The following is an 18703-nucleotide window of genomic DNA, read 5'->3' on the forward strand; positions in this document are numbered from 1 at the left end:
CTTCCGTCTCTCGCATGACGCCGCGCCGGTAACCAAGGCAACCACTCGACCGATCGCAGCCACGCGGTGTCGGCAGCGGCCGACAGATGGCGTCAGTCGGCGCTGGCCCGTTGGCGCGAATCGGCGGGAATCGGGGCGCCGCGAGAAGATACGAGAAGGGAAGAGGAGTCGCGAGGTCGGACAGTGTTCTCGGAGGACAGGCCGGCAGCGGACCGGTTCGGGGCGATGACGGTAACGGAGCAGACCCGACTCCCTCTCGCGGCGTCGCCGGGCCGCCTTTCGCCGAGACGAGCGCCGGCTTGATTTTGGCGCGGCGCCTCGCGCGCCTCGCGCGAGCCGCGATTGGGTAGTCTCGCTAGTGTCGCGCGCAGACCCGGACTGCGAGCCCGGTCGGCCGGCCGACGGTGCTACGACCGCTCGCGACCGCCATGGACGAGTCCGGAATCGACATGGGCTTCGACCTGGCCGCCCTGACCAGCGAGGACTTCGAGCTCGAGTACAACGACGAGTTCGAGCAGGCGCTCTCGCTGCTCTCCAGCTCGCAGGACTTCATGTACTACGAGCTGAAGAGCCGCGCGCCCGACACCGGCAGGTTCGTACGAGCGAGAGCGGACTTTCGCCGCGATGACGTCGGGGGACCCCCGCCGCGGCGGGGACAGGGGCGGGCCTCGAGCCGACACGCGGTGGCCGCGTGCGGCGCGCGACGCCGCCACCTCCGTTGGTGCTTGGCACCGCCAAGGCGATCCCCGATGGGACCGCGCACGCCTTCGAATCGTCTCGATCTCATCGTCGGGAAATATCGCTGCCGTATTTGTTTTCCTGGATTCTCGGTGAAACTACGAACGATGAATTCCATCAAAGGAAACCAATGGCGCCGTGCGTTTTCCCGGATCCTTTTCGGGACTCGGCGCAGCGATACGCTCGTTCTTGGACGCGTCTTCGGGCACCGATGACGCAGCCGCCGACGAGGAGCTTCAATTGGATGATTGCAGCTTCGGAGCGCGTCGTTATCTGCCAGATGCGATTCTCGCGGGACCTCTTCCCTTTCGATTTTTCCCGCCGTGTGAGCCTGCGCCCACGAGGCTGCGACTTGGATTGCGTTTTTCGTCAAAGCTCTTTACGACCATATTTTCTTTATCTATTTATTGCAGGGAGGCAAGTGGAGCGAGTGAAGGTGGGTTTGGAATATTCAGAGTGGGAGGGTCTTGGAGATTAGGGGGGACTTGAGGTTTGTGGGGGGTTTGCGAGAATGGGGCAGAATGTATTTTTTTTTTTATTTAGAAATTTTCTCTTTATATCCGTGAGGACGTGTCCTGAATGCTCACGCGGCATGCGCTAAAATTTTAGATCAGGGGAGTAATTTTTTAACAAAATCTCTTATTTGATAGAATCGCTCTTGAAGGTTCTGCGGTACTTTGAGCGCCGTTTCAATTGGTTTTTCGTTCTCGATAGGTCGATGCGCCGCGCTCTGTGCGACCGTTTGACGCGCTCGGTGGGACCGTAATTCGCGAGTGGCACGTAACGATATCAGCGGAGAGGTCGTGGAGCCGCCACGGTTCCTGCGTTGCCCTCGAATCGACTTGGACTGAACGCAACCTAATCACTGCCAGGCGGGTCGCCATCTTTTTTTCTTTACTCAGGGTTAAGGTGGTGTCGCCGCACAACCCGAGGTTCCACTTAACACGCTGACCGTTCGAGCACGTGTCCCGGGACATGTCGCAGAAAATACGGGTGACGTGGCGGTCGGCACGTCAACGAGGAATTTCAATTAGATAATTAAGGTTTCAAAAGTATGTCGCTGCAGGACGTCGAAAGGCGCGGCGAGCCGCCCTCGGTGCAGAGAGGCGGAGGAAAATTTTCCCGGGAATGACCGCCGATAGGTCGACAACGCGCTTTATATCCATCTTGGACCGGGAGACGCATTACCACGGAGCGTTTGCGAAATTCCGACGCATATTCTATGTCGCTTCCGCGTAAGCGAAGCTCGCCGGCGTTTCGAGGAGTCCGCTTTTATGGCTTTTCGGAGGTAGCGCGCGCATCGTTGCGCAAATTACTCGTAAATAGGTAATCTCGCGCGGCGTCGACCGCCTTTTCTCGCGAAAAAAAAATGGATTCCTTTGAATTCGAGGTGCATGTTGCATGTAGGCATGAAAGCGAGAGATCGAGAAGAGGATCGGTTAAGATTAAGGATGCTTCGATACGTGGGGAAATTGCGCGTGTTGCAACCGTTGGCCCCGATCAGACGAGACGCGGATGAAACGCGGACGTGCCCGTTACTGGAACGCCTTTGCTCGCTTAAATGTCTAAACGACCCCACGGCGTGCCCGCGGATGCAACGCGGTTGAAACGCGGCCGAAACGCGGGCCCGAGTGCGGAGGGATCGCGGATCGCGGACGTGCCGGTTACTAGAAAGCTTCGTGAGATTCTCCCGAGTATTCCGGCGCCTACAATGTACCTTGATGGTGCCGACAGTACTGCACCATCCCACAAATAATACCACGCTTTTTATCCAACTAGTCAAAATACGTAGAAATTTGACATAAAAAAGAAAATTGACATTCGAAAAGTTGCCCACTCCACCTGTACAATAAAATTGACCAAATCTGATTCTAAATCGGTCCAAATAAGACAGATACTCAATCCGCGACTACCGTTATCAGGACCTACAGCGAAGTTTGCGATTCAAATCGGAGTATAACCTGCACATGCCGGAGGAACACCTTCAATTGAATATAAATCGTCGATTGTTAACCTTCCTATACCTTATGCTAATCCTGAAATAAATGGTTTCTCGCGTGTCGTCGGCCTGAGAGGCCAATCGGTATGAGAAGGTTAAACGACAAAAATCGTGGACGCTCCGGAGAACCGAATACTTTCGTCCGACCCAATCCGGGGGAATTCACTTCTGCCGTTACTCGCGTTTTTAGGAACTGGAAAGCGTGTCGGGAAGAGTCGAGCCTAGGCAGGTCTTCTCGTCGAATGAGTCAAAGGAGTCGACGGAGGAGTGGAAGGATGCCTAGGAGCGGCTCGCGGCTCCTTCCTTTGAATTCCAATCGAGTTCCTTTGAGTTCCAATTGGCGAGGCAATTGCTCGCGGAGGAATGTCACTCCGAGGTCGCTCCTCGGCGCGTCTCCCACGAGTGGCACCGTTTCGGAAACGAACTCGAGACCGGAAGCGAGGAGCGAGCCTCCGACGCGACTGTTTTCGGGGCCTTTATCAGCGGGCCGTATCGCTCGGCGACGGGACGTTTTCGCGCGATTGCGGGAGCTCGGATATATCCACGAGTCACGAGGGCGGCGATCGCGTTCCCCGGTGACCTTTTCCTTGGCCGCGATCGGGATCTCGGCAGACGGGAGTGCCTCGTCCGGATCAAGAAACGGGATCCTCGACCGGGCCGGGATATCTTCCGTGGTCGACCCTGTCCCTCTTGCTGGTCCTTTTAAGGGAAGACCGGAGCGAGTCCACCTTAACCTCTTATCGGGTATACACCGACATACACGAGTACTCTCTCGAGGCGCACCCGCGGCGGCGTCTGCAGGGAGGGCATTAGTGTCCGTCAATGTACGCGACACGATGACATACAAAGATATCCGACAACAAATACCTTTGGTACACCGAAATTAATTATTCCAAAGATATTCGTACAGGAAATTTTCAGATTCTGTATCGTTGAGAAAAAATCTAGTATATTTCCGATATATCACGTTCAGTATATTTCCAGAGGATATTTTCGACACTACAGTGGATGACATTGAGACAAGGGGATATGGTACGGCTTTATGTCAAGTCCACGCGATTCCGTTTCGAGGAGAAATTCTTTTTATTCGAGATTCTTAAGTGAAATTTAAAAGATAGCCCGAGGGAGGTAAATCGTTGGAAGGTGAAACGATCCGGTTATTTGTGGGAAAATGCCGCGCGTGGTGGTCGCACCGATTGAGGGTTTGGGGGCCGAAATCCAGGCGTATCTTGGCCTTCGTTCTTACGAAGGGTCTCCAGTCCCCCTGACCCGCGGACCACGAGATGATTTCAAGCCGGTCGAGCAGCGGCCGCATGACGACCGCCGAGGCACGCCGTTCAATGACGAAATTGCGGGTTAACTCGGTCGATTAACGGAGTTCGCCGCCGCATCGTTTCGTTAACGATCGCGACGACGACAACGACGCCGGCGAACAATGCCAACGACAACAACCTCCGGCCGCTTAAGAGGCGGGTCCGAAGTTCGCCTCCGGCGAGCCTCCTCCGTCGAGGTCGAAATTCGGGCGATCGGACAGGGTTCTATCGGTATCGACCGGAGCCCGGCCGTCTGGGAAGGACGCGGCTCCCTCCCGCGGCTACTGCGGCCTTGGGAGCATTGGGGGCCGCTCTCGCTCTCGCTTTCGCTTTTGCTTTTGCTTTCGCTTTCCGGCCCCTTCGCGTCGCCGGTACGGCAGGGACCGACTTTCTCCCCCGGCCCGAGCGAGGGGGAGCGCGCTCCCGCTCGATCCGGCTCGATCCCGTTCACTCGTGCCCCGGCGCGGACGCCGCGCGAAGGTTAGCCGGCCTGAGCGGCCCAACTGCCGGTCGAGACATCCGACGTTGAGCGGTTACTCCCGCGACGGGTGTCCGAAAGAAATTGCGATTTTTCGAAAACTCGTGTCGCAGCGCAAACGCCGCGTGGAGGTTAGGTGGTATAAGTGGCTCAGCTACCGGTCTAGACGTCCAATATTAACCCTTTGATCATGGAGCCTTTTCGACATATGGGCGAAATTCGCCTGACCGTGCAGGCAATATTGGACCAAACGTACGGTGACTATAGTCACCCGTCGTAGCGGAAGGGTTAAGCGGTTATTCCATGACGGATGTCTGAAAGTCATTGGGATTATTCTAAAAACACGTGTCGCAGCGCAGACTTCGCGTGGATGTTAAGTGGTCCAAGTGGCCCAGCTGCCGGTTAAGACGTCCAATATCAAGCGGTTACTCCCGCTACGGATGTCCAAACCTCATTTCGATTTTGTGAAAACTGCAGTGGCTCGGGTACCGATCTAGATATTCGACCGCAAACGGTTACCGACGACAAGTGTCTGAAATTCACTGCGATACATTGAAAATACGTGTCGCGTCGCGGATGCCGCGTGGAGGTTAGGCGCGTCTGGGGTGCCGCGCGTCCTGTCGGTCGTCGCTCGGCCGCTGGAGGGGGAGGATCGGCGGGCCCGAGCGACGCGCAGAGACGAAAACTCGGAGCGAGAAAAGGCCCGGGACGAATGCGCGCCCGCGGAAAGAGGCGAGTCACGGCAGTCGGCGCTGGCTCGAGCCGAGCGCTCGTTTTAGTAGCGCGTCGCCGGAGTGGCCGAGTCGAGCCGTGAGATGCGACCCGGCCGCCGCGGACCGTCGAGTCGGAGTCGCGCCCCGTGCCAATCCCCCCCTCTTCTCGGTCCTCGACAACCCCCGGGGGTGCGCGCGCACCGAGATCGACGAGGACATGGACCCGTCTGCCGTCGACGGGTTTCCGCTCGCGGCAGACACCCCGTGGGCAGCTCCGATCCTCCACTGGTATCATCTCCGCGACCTCCTATCCCTCGCCGAACCCGGTCTCCGTTTCGGGCGAGCTCGCGGCCAAACGCAAACGGCCCGGGGAATTCTCGGAACGACGCGTTGCGGCAATTATCGCCCGACCGACGTTTTTTCTCAATGCCACGTCGAAGCCGGAGGAGCGGTCCTACTTCTCGCGAGCGGCCGCGAATTTCTCGCGTTTCGTGCGTTAGGAGGACCGGTCGTCGTAGCTGCAATTGTTACCGTCTCCTCTTTTTATTATCGTCGATTACGAAACGACGCCGTCGAGATACCTTCGGGGACCGCTGCGAGGCGTCGTCGCCTCGTTATCGCTTGCATTCGGCGTATGCACGAGCCTCCGGTTATCGTTATCGGCGTCACGCCCCGCCAGGTCCGGCGGCTCCGCGCGCTGCGCCGTTGCCGGGCCCGCCGAGGTTTCTTCCGTAGGAGGAAGCGGACTCGGCTCGAGTTGGAACCCTTGCCGTATTCCGCGCGCGATTCCGTCGGAACGAGTCAAGCTCAAGGCCGACGGTTCTAACATTAGCTCGGTTCGTTACGAAACCGTAGGCAGGGTCGGGACAGAATTAGAACCGCGCATCTTTATTCCGAGCAGACGCATCTCGGCGGACCGAGCGTCGCGTCGCCGCGATCGAGAACGATCCCAGAATTTCCGCGTCGGGTCGCAGAGGGGAGACGGCCGCGAGACGGCGAGACGACCGACGGAGCGAGAGCTCCCTGGCGCGCGACGTGCCAATCCGTTTCTCTCGGTTCGCGGATAAAGAGGTAGACCGACTTTATCGACGTCCCTGATAATTCTTCCCTCCCGTTGTTTGACCACATCTTTGCGGAATGAGGTCGCACTCCCGACGAGCGCGTCGGGTGTCGCACGGAATGCGGCGCGCCGGCCGTCGAGGATAAAAAACAGGCGGAAGTGACGCCCGCGGTTGAGCGTTTCGTCCCCCTCGACGCGTCGAGGTGCCGCACTCGGTGGGACCGTGAAAACCGCGTTTTACCGATTCTCTCGTTATCAGTTGTCTCAGCCGAAAGTGGCGCAATGACGATGACTCTCCTCTTTCAGCCCGCCCACCTTCAAGACCGCGACTCCGACCTCGCGGACCCAACTGAAGCTGCAGCTGATGCGAGAGCAGCTGCAGGAGCAGGAGAGACGAGAGGCCGAGCTGCGGCAGAGCCTGCAGCACCAGAGGCCCCAGGCGGCGCTCCCCAGGCCGGTCCCGCCCACACCTCTGCCGACTATTGGCGTAGACGTGCCGCCCCAGGTCCTCCAGGTATACCCCTCTGCCTATTTCGTTGCCACCGCGTCGCTAGAATTTTGCCCAACCGCAAATAGCCCCCGAAGCGTGCCTAGATACGAGCGGCGATGGTGGGAGGATCGCCGCAGTCATTGACCGAGCGGTTGCTATCTCTAGCGACGAGGCTACCATGATCTTGGTCTCGCATCGAGGGGTTATTCACTCAGGGAATCACGGACTTTGACGCTCGAAATCAATGAGAATCGTTGGAAATCGGCGAATATCACCGAATATTACCGAAACGATTTTATGCATTGCCGTTTATCGTAAAGAAATGAAAGGCAATCGGTCCCCGAGGGAAGTCGTTTTTATCGATTTCCGAATGAATAGCCCTTCGTCTTGCATCCCCGAGTCATGGTCTCGTCTTGGAATTATGATGTTGAGAAAGCACCAAACCTATTTATCCACCTTATTCGCAGGTGCGGACCTTGCTGGAGAACCCTACGAGATACCACGTGGTGCAGAAGCAGAAGAACCAGGTGCGGCAGTATCTGCATGAGTCGTTCCGCGGGGCGGACGACGCCGCGGCCAGAAACAGGGACGGCGACGGCAAGGGTGATGTGGACGAGGACGGGGACGAGGACTGCTGCGAGGAGGAGGCCGTCTCCGCTCTGGTCGGGACGGTGCCCATGCCGAGCGCGGTCCGCAGCGCTCCGCCCGGGCCGGCCGCTCGCGATCCGCCTCGCAAGCCGGTCCACCCGCATCTGGCCTCCTACCCGCATGGACCGCTCGCCGCGCTGGCGCTGGCCGATAGCCCGGACTCCGCCGTCCCGAAGCCCGCGCCCCCTATCTTGCCCAGTGCGCTGCCGAGTGCGCTACCAGGCGCGCTGCCAGGCGCGCTGCCGGGTGCGCTGCAAGGCGCGCTACCCGGCCCGCCGCCCAACACCCTGCCAACCGGCGCCGTCTCGCCGGGACTCTCCAGCGTCACTACCAGCAACTCCGAGGTAAGGCGCGCGTCGGCCACGTCGCACCGACGCATCGAACCCGAAGGACCGATCGAAAAGACGGAACCGACCGAAAGGCGGACATGCCTTTCGTGCAGACATACCGAGAAGGCATTCGTAATTCTTAACCGTTTTAGTGCCACGCAGCGCGATCGCGCTTTTCGCGTACTGTGGTGAGCTGTGTCGCGATGTTTGGTCCCGATCGTCAATTCGCAACGCTATCGCGCTTCATGGCACAATCCGACACGGATTTTTAAAAACCCCTGGCACTAAAACGGTTAAGAAACTTTCGGACACCGGTTTTTTTTTTTTTTGCACTTGCGAAACCTATTTCAAGTTTATGTAAGATTTAACGAGGTTAATCTGGGGTACATTCTCGTGCTCCCGCGCGCAGGCAGATTTTGCGATCGCTTTAGGAGAACGCGGTAGAAATTAATAATCGTTTGAAGTCACCTTTAACGGGCCCTCGATTTATCGCTGCGCCTTACGGTGGCGGCTTTGGGAAGGAAAAATGGCGACCAAAACCGCCCTTTCCGCCGGTTGATAATTTCCCGGGGTTTTCGGAGTCGCTCGTAAGACCGTGGTCTCTACTCCGCGACGTAACATCGCGATCGCCCTATTCCTTGCTGGCTCGTGGTCCTTGACACAAGCATAAGGAAGTGAGGTGAGCACAAGTGTCTCTCCACCTTGCGCACCTTGGAAGGGGCGTCGTTAGGCATCGGCGCTGGCGTCATTGCCATACGCTCCATAAAGAGGAGAGAGAAAAAAGAAAAAAATCCTCGGCACCTCGAAGAGGTACCGAGGAGCCGCGAGCGATTCTCTCGTTGAGGACGTGTCAAACGATTGGGTACTTATCCGAGGTCGTGGAAACGTTTCGCCCCGAGGTCGCCCGAAAGGAGGTTTCCGCTAACGAGAGGCGCAACGCGTTAACAGTTAGGAGCGTCAGAGCACTAAGTGAATTCTTAAACGCCTCTGGGCGGGTGGCGGAACAAATGGCCGATTTCAGTTCGCGAATCTCCTATCTCGTTCGCTCTCCTTCTCCGAGTCTCGGCCGGTCTCTTTCCTCTCACCGACCTCGCGGGACGCGGCGCGACAATTCCGGGGTTGACTTTCCTGACGGAGCGGGAAGTTGGAGCGCCAGTCGGTCGCAATATCTAATTATTTCATTCCGGATCGCGGCTAAGGTCGTTCGTCTCGTAACGGTGGCCGATCCTTTTCCAGCTAGTCAAGTATCGTCCGTTTATCCTCCAGGACACTTATCTCGAGCGTTCTTGGATTTCCCCCTCTCCTCGCACTCGGCTGCCACGTGACCCGCTTGCCATTGGCGCGGGAAAGCGCCGGCCAATCGGAACGAGGCACGCGTGCGCGCGCACTCGATTTCCCCTCGATCTCGTAACTCACGGCGCGTGGTGGGGGAAGGCACTCCTGTCCGGGCGTCGTTTCGGGCAACACTTTCCTCCTTGTAGTCCCGACCATCCGGCGCGATTTCCTTCATAAAGTCGGCCTAGAGAAAGCAGTCGATGACTAATCGTATACTTGTCAATTCGAAATTGAATTGAATTTCGAGTTGTCGACTCGAGTTGCAATTCTATGCCCCAAGGACTTTAAAATTCGAGTTATGATAAAAACGGCTAGATTCGACCGCGAGTACGCGTCCGAGTGGATGTATTAACTTTCGCGAAACCCGCGACTCGTCGCCGGGTCTTCCCCGAGCTCCCCGTAAAGAATTCGCGGACCGACCGCGAAGGCCTTCGAGGAAAAGCGTCGCCCTCGGCGCCAATTTCCTCAATTGGCGGAGGTGGAGGGGAGGGAGGAAAAAAGAGACGCAAAGTCGAGCGTTGTCACCGGCAGGTAACGAGCACTCGCGGCTCTCGGGTCGGCTTCGTGGAGGGACGATAGGAGCGATAGGAGCGATCGGAGGTGGGAAGCCGAGCACGGCCAACGAAGGCGTCTTCCGAGTGTCGAGACGGCCTTGGCGATAGCGGAGCGGATCACCGAGTGGGGCGGGCGGAGGATTTCTCGGAGTCGGCACCTCCGCGGAATCGGATCTCCAGCTGGAACGGATCTCGCACCGGGATCGGCGCGCGGCTCGTACGGAGGAATTCGCATCCGTCGCGGCATCCGCGCGTGCCGGCTGTGTGGCCTTCGCGATAGAGGCCTTTGCGCGGCGCTAGGGAGCAAACGAGAGGGAGAGAGCGAGCGCAACGGACGCTAGCGCGAGTCGGAGGGAGAGGGCGAGCGCGCAGGTGGGAGCAATTATCCGAGCGCCGATAGGGAACGGCGCAGGGACGTTTTCAACCGAACGGGCCGATCAGTGGGCGAGAAGGTGCAGAACGTGGCGCGGAATAGATTCCAGGAGTCGACGGTGTCGGAAGAGCAAGCGGAGGAACGAGGTTCTGCCCGAGGGCGTGCTCCCGAAACCGCGCGGCCCCGAGTGGCGAAAGTGGAGTAGCGACGGCGTCGCAGCGGCGTCGCGGTGGAGGGCCCGTTCCAAGGGGGGAGGGGGTGGCACGCGACGGCCGCGCGTCGCGGAGGAGCGACGCGGAAGAGGCGATCGGGCCGATCGCTCGCTCGCTCGCTCGCTCGCTAGCGGTTACGCAAGTAGGGGAGGGAACGAGGAAGGGTCGCCCCTACCGCGCTGCCAGGCTCGCGTGGCGGTTGACGCGCGAACGCGCTCCCGACTCGCCGAATAGTCAACGACTCGCGACGATCGGTGCCCGAACTCGAGCTTGGCGTCCGGCCGCGGTCCACTCTCGGTGTGTCGGGAGGGGTCGACGTCCCTCGGGCGACTGCTGAGGCCATGCGGGCTCCCGAGTGCACCGGGCATCCTGGGACGATCCTCGAGCCGCCGCGGGGAGGACGGTAGAGGGGAGGGGTGCGCGTCCACGCGGAAGCTCACTACCCGCGGGACCGCCGGACCGCGAGGGTGGGTCTCGCGCGCCCCCGGGCCGCTCTCGGCCGCCAGGGGCGCTCCGATCGCCGCCCTCCTCGGACCAGCGGGCCGACCGGGGCCCCTCGTGGCGCTGGCCGGACCGATAGCCGGGTGTGACTCGGCGGGCTCGCCGCCCGCATCGCCGCCGACTGGACCCTCCACCGAGTCGACGGATGGGTCGCTCGCGCTGGCGCTGACTGGCCTACTGGCCGCCTCCTCGCCCGAATCTTTGGCTCTGTCGTCCACCGCCTCGTCGCCGCTGGACCGGCCTTCCGGAGAGTCGTCGGATGGATCGCTCGCGCCTGCGCTCACTGGCTTCCTAGTCGAATCGGCTACCGAGTCGACCGTTTTCTCGCTCACCGGAGTCCTCGCCGGATCTTCCGGCGACTCTTTTCCTGGATCTTCGCCCGGGTCGTCGGACGGCTCGTCGGTTCTCTCCCTCGCTTTCTCCCTGGCCGAGCCGCCGACTGGATCGATTGACGAATCGGCGGCCGAATCGATCGCCGGGATCGATCGCCGCAAGACGCCTACACGGACGATGCCGGTCTTCAACGTGATCGCTAGGAGGTGTAACAAGGTGAGAGCGAGAGGGGACTCTTCGAGGGATCCTTCCTGGCCTTGTTCCGGCTCGTTGGCTCGTCTGCGCGATAAGATAACGCAAAGAGCCGTCCCGACGCGATAACCGGCCCTTTCCCTTACCTCTCCGTGGCGGAGAGGCGCCGAGTGTGTCTTCTCTTATCTCCGACTGCTTTTTCACCGAGAGGCGCGATTCGTTCCCCTGCTTGTAATCTAATTACGCGCGGGGAATCCTGTCGCGTCAAACGCTTTTCGGCCTCGTCTGACGCGCATCGCTGGCTCAATTGATACCATTCGGGTTACTACATTCCACTCGAATGGGCTACATCTGCTCGAGTTCCCTTCCTCGTTCGTGACGGGATATCGCTTTGATTCCAGAAGTAGATTCCTACTATCCGACCCGTATCCGTTCCGACACCTACCGGTGCTGATCCGGCGAGATTTTCTTGCGGGCGTTTCCATGGCACCGTTCACCTTATCCTGGATCCACGTTTTGTCGGCGTGAACGGTGCCACTGATACGCAGATCATAAAGTTTTGTCGGGCCGGCGCCGGTACGTGTCGGTCTCCCAGAAATAATCCCTCGGAAAAGTCCGACCAAACTCCGTCCTTTTAAATTTGTCAGTCATTTCGTACAATGCACAAGGAAATTCGGTAGCAAGATTGTCGTCTAGAATTCCTTAACACTATTTCTACCACGATTTTGTGTATACCTATTTCGACCAAAAGGTTCTGATGAGCTGGAGGAAAATGATACCGCTAAATAAATTTAACAATTATACAAAAACTCAAAACATTAATTGAGAAAAAATTATCAAACTTTGAAAATAATTTCAAGTTAAAATTTTAAAAGGTGTCTTGACACCTTTGGTAGAAATAGTGTTAATAACGTCTCGGCGGTTACATTACCCACCAAGGCTGCGAGATTAAGACGGATTTTTCTCATCGATAACTCGAACCGAGTGATGCGATGAATTAGGTCGACAACTCGAATACTTGGCGGGAATTTAACGCGATTTCCCGCGATGGGCTCGCGGATAACGGGCGGCGCCGAAAATTGCCGTTTCCACGGAAATGGCCGGAATCGCGGCAATTACTCTTCCCGGCGGATGTTTGGTCGGCGCTGGATAGTTTCCGTAGTTCGAAGGGTTATGTAAAGTCCGGCAAGGTCCCGGTTGCGCGGTCTTCGGAGACGGCGCCGCGGCAGCGGAGTCACCTCGCCGGGAAGGCCGCGTCCGCGTGGAGGCGGGGCGCGGGGTCGAGGAAATCGCCGAGCAAATCGCCGAGCCGCTCGAAACTCGAAAGTGGGTTGTTCGGCGCGGCTCGGCGCTCCTCTTGGAGGTTAACTCGTGGCCGCGTGAGGAGACTCGCGATAGACCGCGAATCGGGGTCGCGGCCACCACCTGGCGCGGCGTGGGTCGCCGCGGAAATTTCGGACAATTCATTCGGGAGGGCCTTTTTCAGGGAATTTCGAACAATTCATTCGGAAGAGCCTTCTTTAGGACCTGTGAATGAATTTCGACGTTCATTCCACGAATGCACGATACATGGGTCGATCTATCGACCCTCTTCCCGTATATACCCCCCCGCCATATTGCGTTGCGCACCAGTTTTGCAAAATCAACAAAAAGGAGATAGAGAAAGAGAGGGATGATTGGCGAGAAATATTTTTTGATACGTTCATAAATCCAAAGTTCACGGTTGCCGTAAGAATTTCATCTAGGCTTTCGCTATCAGGAGTGCCTCCTTAAGGGTATGTGAAAGTGGCGTCTGAGGAGTCAATCGTTCATGAAACTTTTCTCCAAACTGGGCGCACCGAATCGTTTCAAACTTTACACCGTGAATATAGAGCCCCTGAGGTAGGTCCTGAAACTCGCGAAATTTCATTTTTTTTTATAAGACAAATTTGAAAATATCTATGAACAAATTTTCTCAAAATTGAAACTTCATAGCCGTCAGGACCTTCTTTATAACCTCTATATTCATGTTGTAAAGTTTTAAATGATTCGGTACATCCAATTGGGAGATAAGTTTCATAAACGAGACCTCTTTGATGTCACTTTCACATCCCTTTAACGTTTAGTTACGCATCGACATGATTTTTTTATTGGACTGAAGAGGTTTTACCTAGGTTCTTTTTACTCTTTCTCTTGTGGTAGGTAGATTCAGGATGGGATTGCTCGTAAATCTTTGTCTCATCGAAAGGTGTGCCCTTTGCATTTAGGTCGGTCGGTGTCCTAGCTGGGTCCTCGCTGATTTTCTGTGCGAGACATTGTTTCCTAATCCGGATACTCAGGCGACCCCAGAAACGACCCGGCCGGATGGGTCGGCATCTCGTAACCGGCGGAATCAATTAAAACCCACCTTACGGCGTCATTTTCCACGCTCGTTGTACTCAACTCCGAGCGATTACGATGCCGTTGCGTAATCCTAAATGCAGTTTTATCTCGCGCGAACTGACGGCCGTAAAGGGCGCACCGATCCGCGGGAAAACTTCGGCCGGTGACGTAAGGACGGGACCTCGAGGTGCCAGGAAGAGGAGCTTGAGTTTCTCTTATCGCGCCGATATATATTGCGCCATTATCCTCCAAATTTATTCGCCAGTACGTCGACTGACCCACACGCGGCGTTCCGCGTGAATTGAGATCCGCAGGAAGAAAATCGTGCGTTCGCTCGAGTGCAGTGCCGCGTTCCCTCCTGTTATAAATGGGTCGAAGCTCGGGCTTTATGGCTGATAAAAATGATCCTCGGGTTACGAACCAATTTCATCCATCAAGGGTCACCGACTCGGCAAACGCGCGAGGATCAACGATAAGGGCGAGAGCCCATTCAGAAAGAGTTCCACGTATCTGGACCCTTCTTCGTGCACATCTTCGAGAACTTCTCGATTCGTTTTTATGCGCCCTCCCTAAGGCGACACGAGTTTATGAAACTTTCCTCCGACTTTTAAATGTACCCAATTAAATTTGAATTGCCACGTGAATATGGAGGCTCTGAAAGAAGAGGTCCTGACACTCGTGAAATTTCATTTAAACATTTTTTTTGTTTAATTATGATTCAGTTCTTTTTTTCTTGTTTTTTATTTCAAACGATCAGGTATAGGTTTACAGCAGTTTTATATATATGAATTCTTAGATGCCACTTTCCTATCGCTTTAAGATGTGGAGACGCGGAATTTGTTAATCGCGGTTTCGCGGCGCCGTAGTTAATGCCAGTCAGAATCCAGTGTCCAAATCGTCGCCGACATTGGTTACTTATTCTTCTTTACGTAATGTTTACGTAACGCCGGTGTCACTTGTACGTAGTACGCGTGTCGCAGTTACGGCCGCGTTTACGTTGACAACTGGCGCAACTGGCGCAACTGGCGAGGTTAGCGAGCATTTCGCTCGCGAGGCGAACAATGCGCGTCGAAAACGTGCGAACAATGACGGTCGAAAAAGAGACGCTAGGAAGTACGGGGCTTTCTGAATCGAGGCAGATAAGAACTTGTTCCGGTGGTTTATCAGCGACGCATGGAATCGGTATGCCACACCGACGAGTTGGCGGTCCCAAGTCGATGGAACTTTTTTCGCCGGTTAACTTATCGACATTGCAGTTCCTCGTTGTATCTCCGAGCTAGGGAATCGTTTCTCGCCGGAGAAAGGTGCGCTCGATCGAAGGAGGTCCGATAAAGGAAATAAAAGCCGGATGGAAAGCGCGTCGATATGCCCCTTCGGGAGCGATCCTGAGTGCAATCGATGAACGTCTTCTTCTTTCAGGCGGAGGATCTGCTGGAGGACATTTTGTCTTTCGAGGCCGGCTCCTTGGGAGACAGTCTGAAAGACGGTCAGAGCGGAAGTCTTTCGGACCTCCAGATAAAACCGGAGCCGCTTCTTCTGACGGACGCGGAGATTCACGCCCTGGCCAAAGACCGGCAGAAGAAGGACAATCATAACATGAGTGAGTAATGGAATCGATTTACCGGTATCATAATAATGCAAAAAGAAGGAACTCATTCAATCGAGGGCTTTCTTGGATTTCAGTCGAACGCCGAAGGAGATTCAACATCAACGACCGGATCAAGGAGCTCGGTACTCTGCTACCTAAGACCAACGATCCGTGAGTATTGACTCGTAGTTTCTATTCCGATTAGCGATTCCGGCTGTTGAATTTTATGCCAACACGTGGCCTTTGTTAGCCCTGTTATGGCGCCAGCCACCGACGCCAATGCTTACACGTTATCTTATGTTAACAGCTACTACGAAATCGTGAGGGACGTCAGGCCGAACAAGGGTACGATCCTTAAGTCTTCGGTGGACTATATCAAGCTGCTGAAGAACGAGCTGTCGCGGATGAAGCAGAGCGAACACAGACACAAACAGCTGGAGCACCAGAACCGCAGGCTTCTGCTTCGGGTCCAAGAGTTGGAGCTGCAAGCCAAGGCTCACGGATTACCGGTCTCGGATTTCGGCTGGACGGGCGGAGGTGGTGGAGGCACCGTCTCCAAGAGCAAGCCCGAACAACGGAAGGTGCGATCGCGCCTTCTTGCTTTCTTATTGCTTTCTTATTGTTAGATTTGGCACGCTTTCCACGTTCAGCCTAAGAACGGGTGCCGGGATAGCACGGTGAAAAGCATGCCTGAGCCCATTTCTCAAGTCCTCTAAAAAAGGTCCAGTTAAAGAACCAGGACTCCGGTTAATTTACCAGAATCGGATCGTTGCACGTGCCCTTACCGTCTAATTATATGTATATTAATACAAATATCTCTAGTCAAATATTATCCGCTTAAGCACTTTTCCTGGGTAATTTAATAGGAATTTTTTGGTAGAGGAACACGAATTTTCTCCTAGAAATTTATCGAATTGTTTAGACAGAATCGAGGAATTTGCTCTTTCTGATCAATCGCCATTATTTCAGATTCCGGACGTGTTCGCGGAGGAGTCGCCGGCTCTGAGCATGTCGCAGCTGGAAGATCTGATGGAGGACGACGTGGGGGGTCCGGTCCACGGAGGCGACCCGATGCTGTCGTCTCCACACCTGGCACCTCTGAGTCCACCTGCGGCCGCCTGCCATCACCCACTGCCCGACGAGGACACCCTCGGCAGTCTGGGCAGTTTAGCTCCCACCATCTCCAACTCCTCCTCGGACATGGACATCGCCGCGTAGCGAATGGCCCCCTTTGTTCGCGATCGCCCAAAGACAAGGGATGTAAGGGGACATGAAAGGCTTGACTGCCTCTTCCAAGAGACGGGGCCGACCTTGGTGGCCCATTGGTCGTGCGGTAGGCTGATCCGTACCATGTATCACCATAAGAGTCCGGCGATGATCTCCTAACAGCCTCTACGACGAGACGGAGGAGGGACCTCGTCGATGACCCAGACGAAAGGTCCCGTCTCGATGTCAGAGGGGCCTTCTTAGAAGTCAGCGATCGGTGCTTTCTCTACTCCAAGGGCGAAAATCGAGGCCTTTCGACTTTCGACGGAGCATGGGAGTCCTTATGTCCCCAGGTCCGATCTTGCGTCGACGTCGAAGGCGAGGAGAACGGCTCAACACCCACGGAGCACGACGTTGCAACCACCCATGTAATACTCCAGCATTGCTAGTCAACTGGTTACACTTCCAATATTACGACAAAGCCGAGCAGGCTGCAAGCGACGGCATTTCGTCCGACGTAAAAATTCCTATACGTTTAGTTATATCATGTATATACGGGAAACGAGCAGAGTAACCAGTCTTGCAACGTCCACGTCCGTTAACGTGGCTCCTTGGAAATTGTGCAAACGGTGCATGATTCAAGCGTAATGAACGCGTTCCAAAAATGATACCGAAAGCACCAGCTGACAGAACCCGGGATACATCGTCTGTCCGCCTTTCTCGGCCAGGGAATTTCCTTTGTTCTTACGCTCCACTAGCAATGTGGGAGTATTGCGTACGTCGCATGTGCCGAACACCTAACCTAACAGCGGGGACCGAGAAGCGGCGATATGAAAGGGAAACGACGAGCGAGATAGTTACGGTCATTCAATTAGCTCTGGTCTAAAGGGCGCTTCTCGACTCGGATGTCGGCTCGCGGGTCGATTAACGTTTTCTTTCCGTCCACTGTGTCGTTGACGTCGACCGCCGGTCGTTGCGTCGTTAATCTCGCCCTCGAGGAGCGTCGATCGCGGCGCGTCGCCGGGTCGGGGGCAAAACCGCTCGAGTGCCTATTCATAGATTATAATATGACTTAAGAAGTGTTACCTACGAGCAAGTATATTTTTCCAAGTATTTTACTGGATCGTAGATGACAGTGGCAGTAGCACACTTTGCCTGGGAAACGTGTACACCTGTTCCGTTCCTCGTGTAATTGCGTCATGCATGTAAATAGGCGTGCGCGACCGCAAAGTGGAACGAGATGCGAGTACGATTCGAATCGTACGTGTGTACGTGTACTTGTGTGTATGTTCACGGGTGTTTGCGCGCGTGGTGTACGCATGAAACAGCGAGAAAACGAAGAAAGAATGGAATTACGGAGACGGAGTCGTTAAAGTTTTATAGTTTATTCGTAATGCCCTAATTGTTACCATTAATGTTATCATTAATGTTACCGGTGTGATGAGTTCATTGCAACCGTTACTACTGTAGTCCTCGTCGGTCTCTGACCGGCACAAAGCGATTGGTATTGCAATAGATGTCGATATCGGCGCAGATCCGGAAGAGAAATGCGACGACATCGGTAGTTCCAACCATCGATCATGGTTGTCGGTGTGCCAAATTTTCGTCCACGCGAGCCCCGGCAAGGCCGCTGAAGAAATAACACCGGAAATTGCTTCCTTGCATCGTGTTTTTTATTCTCGATGAAGCTGCAGACACCCTGTTATCTTTCTCCTTTGACATGGCAGGCGATCTGTCGAGAAGAAGTGTAATACTTGCGATTGGACATTTTTAGGACACCCTTGCCCCCAGCGACAATTCGTAGGCACAATGACTGAAGAATCTTGGATAGACTGTGCATGTCTGGAGGAAGAAATTGAAGGGGCGGACAACAATACAGACTTTAGACTCTTGTTGAAATGCGTGCCTATCTGATGTTTACCACTGAATTATTGACCAGAGCTCACTTGTATGTCGGTGAAAGTTTATACGCGGGTTTCTAATTGTAAGTATGGCGAAGCAACTGGTTGCATGAGCGATACCCCGGTACTTGAGAGGATATGGCTGAAACAGTGTTAATCGGTCATGACCGATATATTATTTGAAATATCGTTGCTCCGTCGATCTTTTCTTTTTGTTGGGTCCGTAGCGTCCGTTATTAAGAATAAACGTGTACATATCTTTTGAAAGACATGTATCTCATAGGTAGATATCTATCGAGACCTTAGGCTATAAAACCTCCACGTTTCAGTAAAAGAAAGAAATACTGTTTCCAGAAATACACAGTTACAAAGAATTTCA

At 55.3% G+C, this 18703-nt stretch overlaps 1 protein-coding gene across 1 annotated transcript; it reads left to right on the forward strand.

Annotated features, from left to right (window-relative positions):
• The first annotated feature begins 197 nt into the window (after window positions 1-197).
• On the forward strand, window positions 198-18698 carry LOC105698130 (transcription factor EC). Its single transcript, XM_012422111.1, has 7 exons — window positions 198-592; window positions 6608-6815; window positions 7259-7783; window positions 15049-15229; window positions 15313-15388; window positions 15525-15798; window positions 16187-18698. The coding sequence occupies exons 1-7, from the start codon at window positions 429-431 to the stop codon at window positions 16433-16435; spliced, it is 1677 nt and encodes a 558-aa protein (XP_012277534.1). The 5' UTR covers window positions 198-428; the 3' UTR covers window positions 16436-18698.
• The last annotated feature ends 5 nt before the right edge of the window (window positions 18699-18703 follow it).

The sequence above is a fragment of the Orussus abietinus genome, unplaced genomic scaffold, assembly GCF_000612105.2.
Source record: "Orussus abietinus isolate OABI.00-Male unplaced genomic scaffold, Oabi_2.0 scaffold1, whole genome shotgun sequence".
Taxonomy (NCBI): domain Eukaryota; kingdom Metazoa; phylum Arthropoda; class Insecta; order Hymenoptera; family Orussidae; genus Orussus; species Orussus abietinus.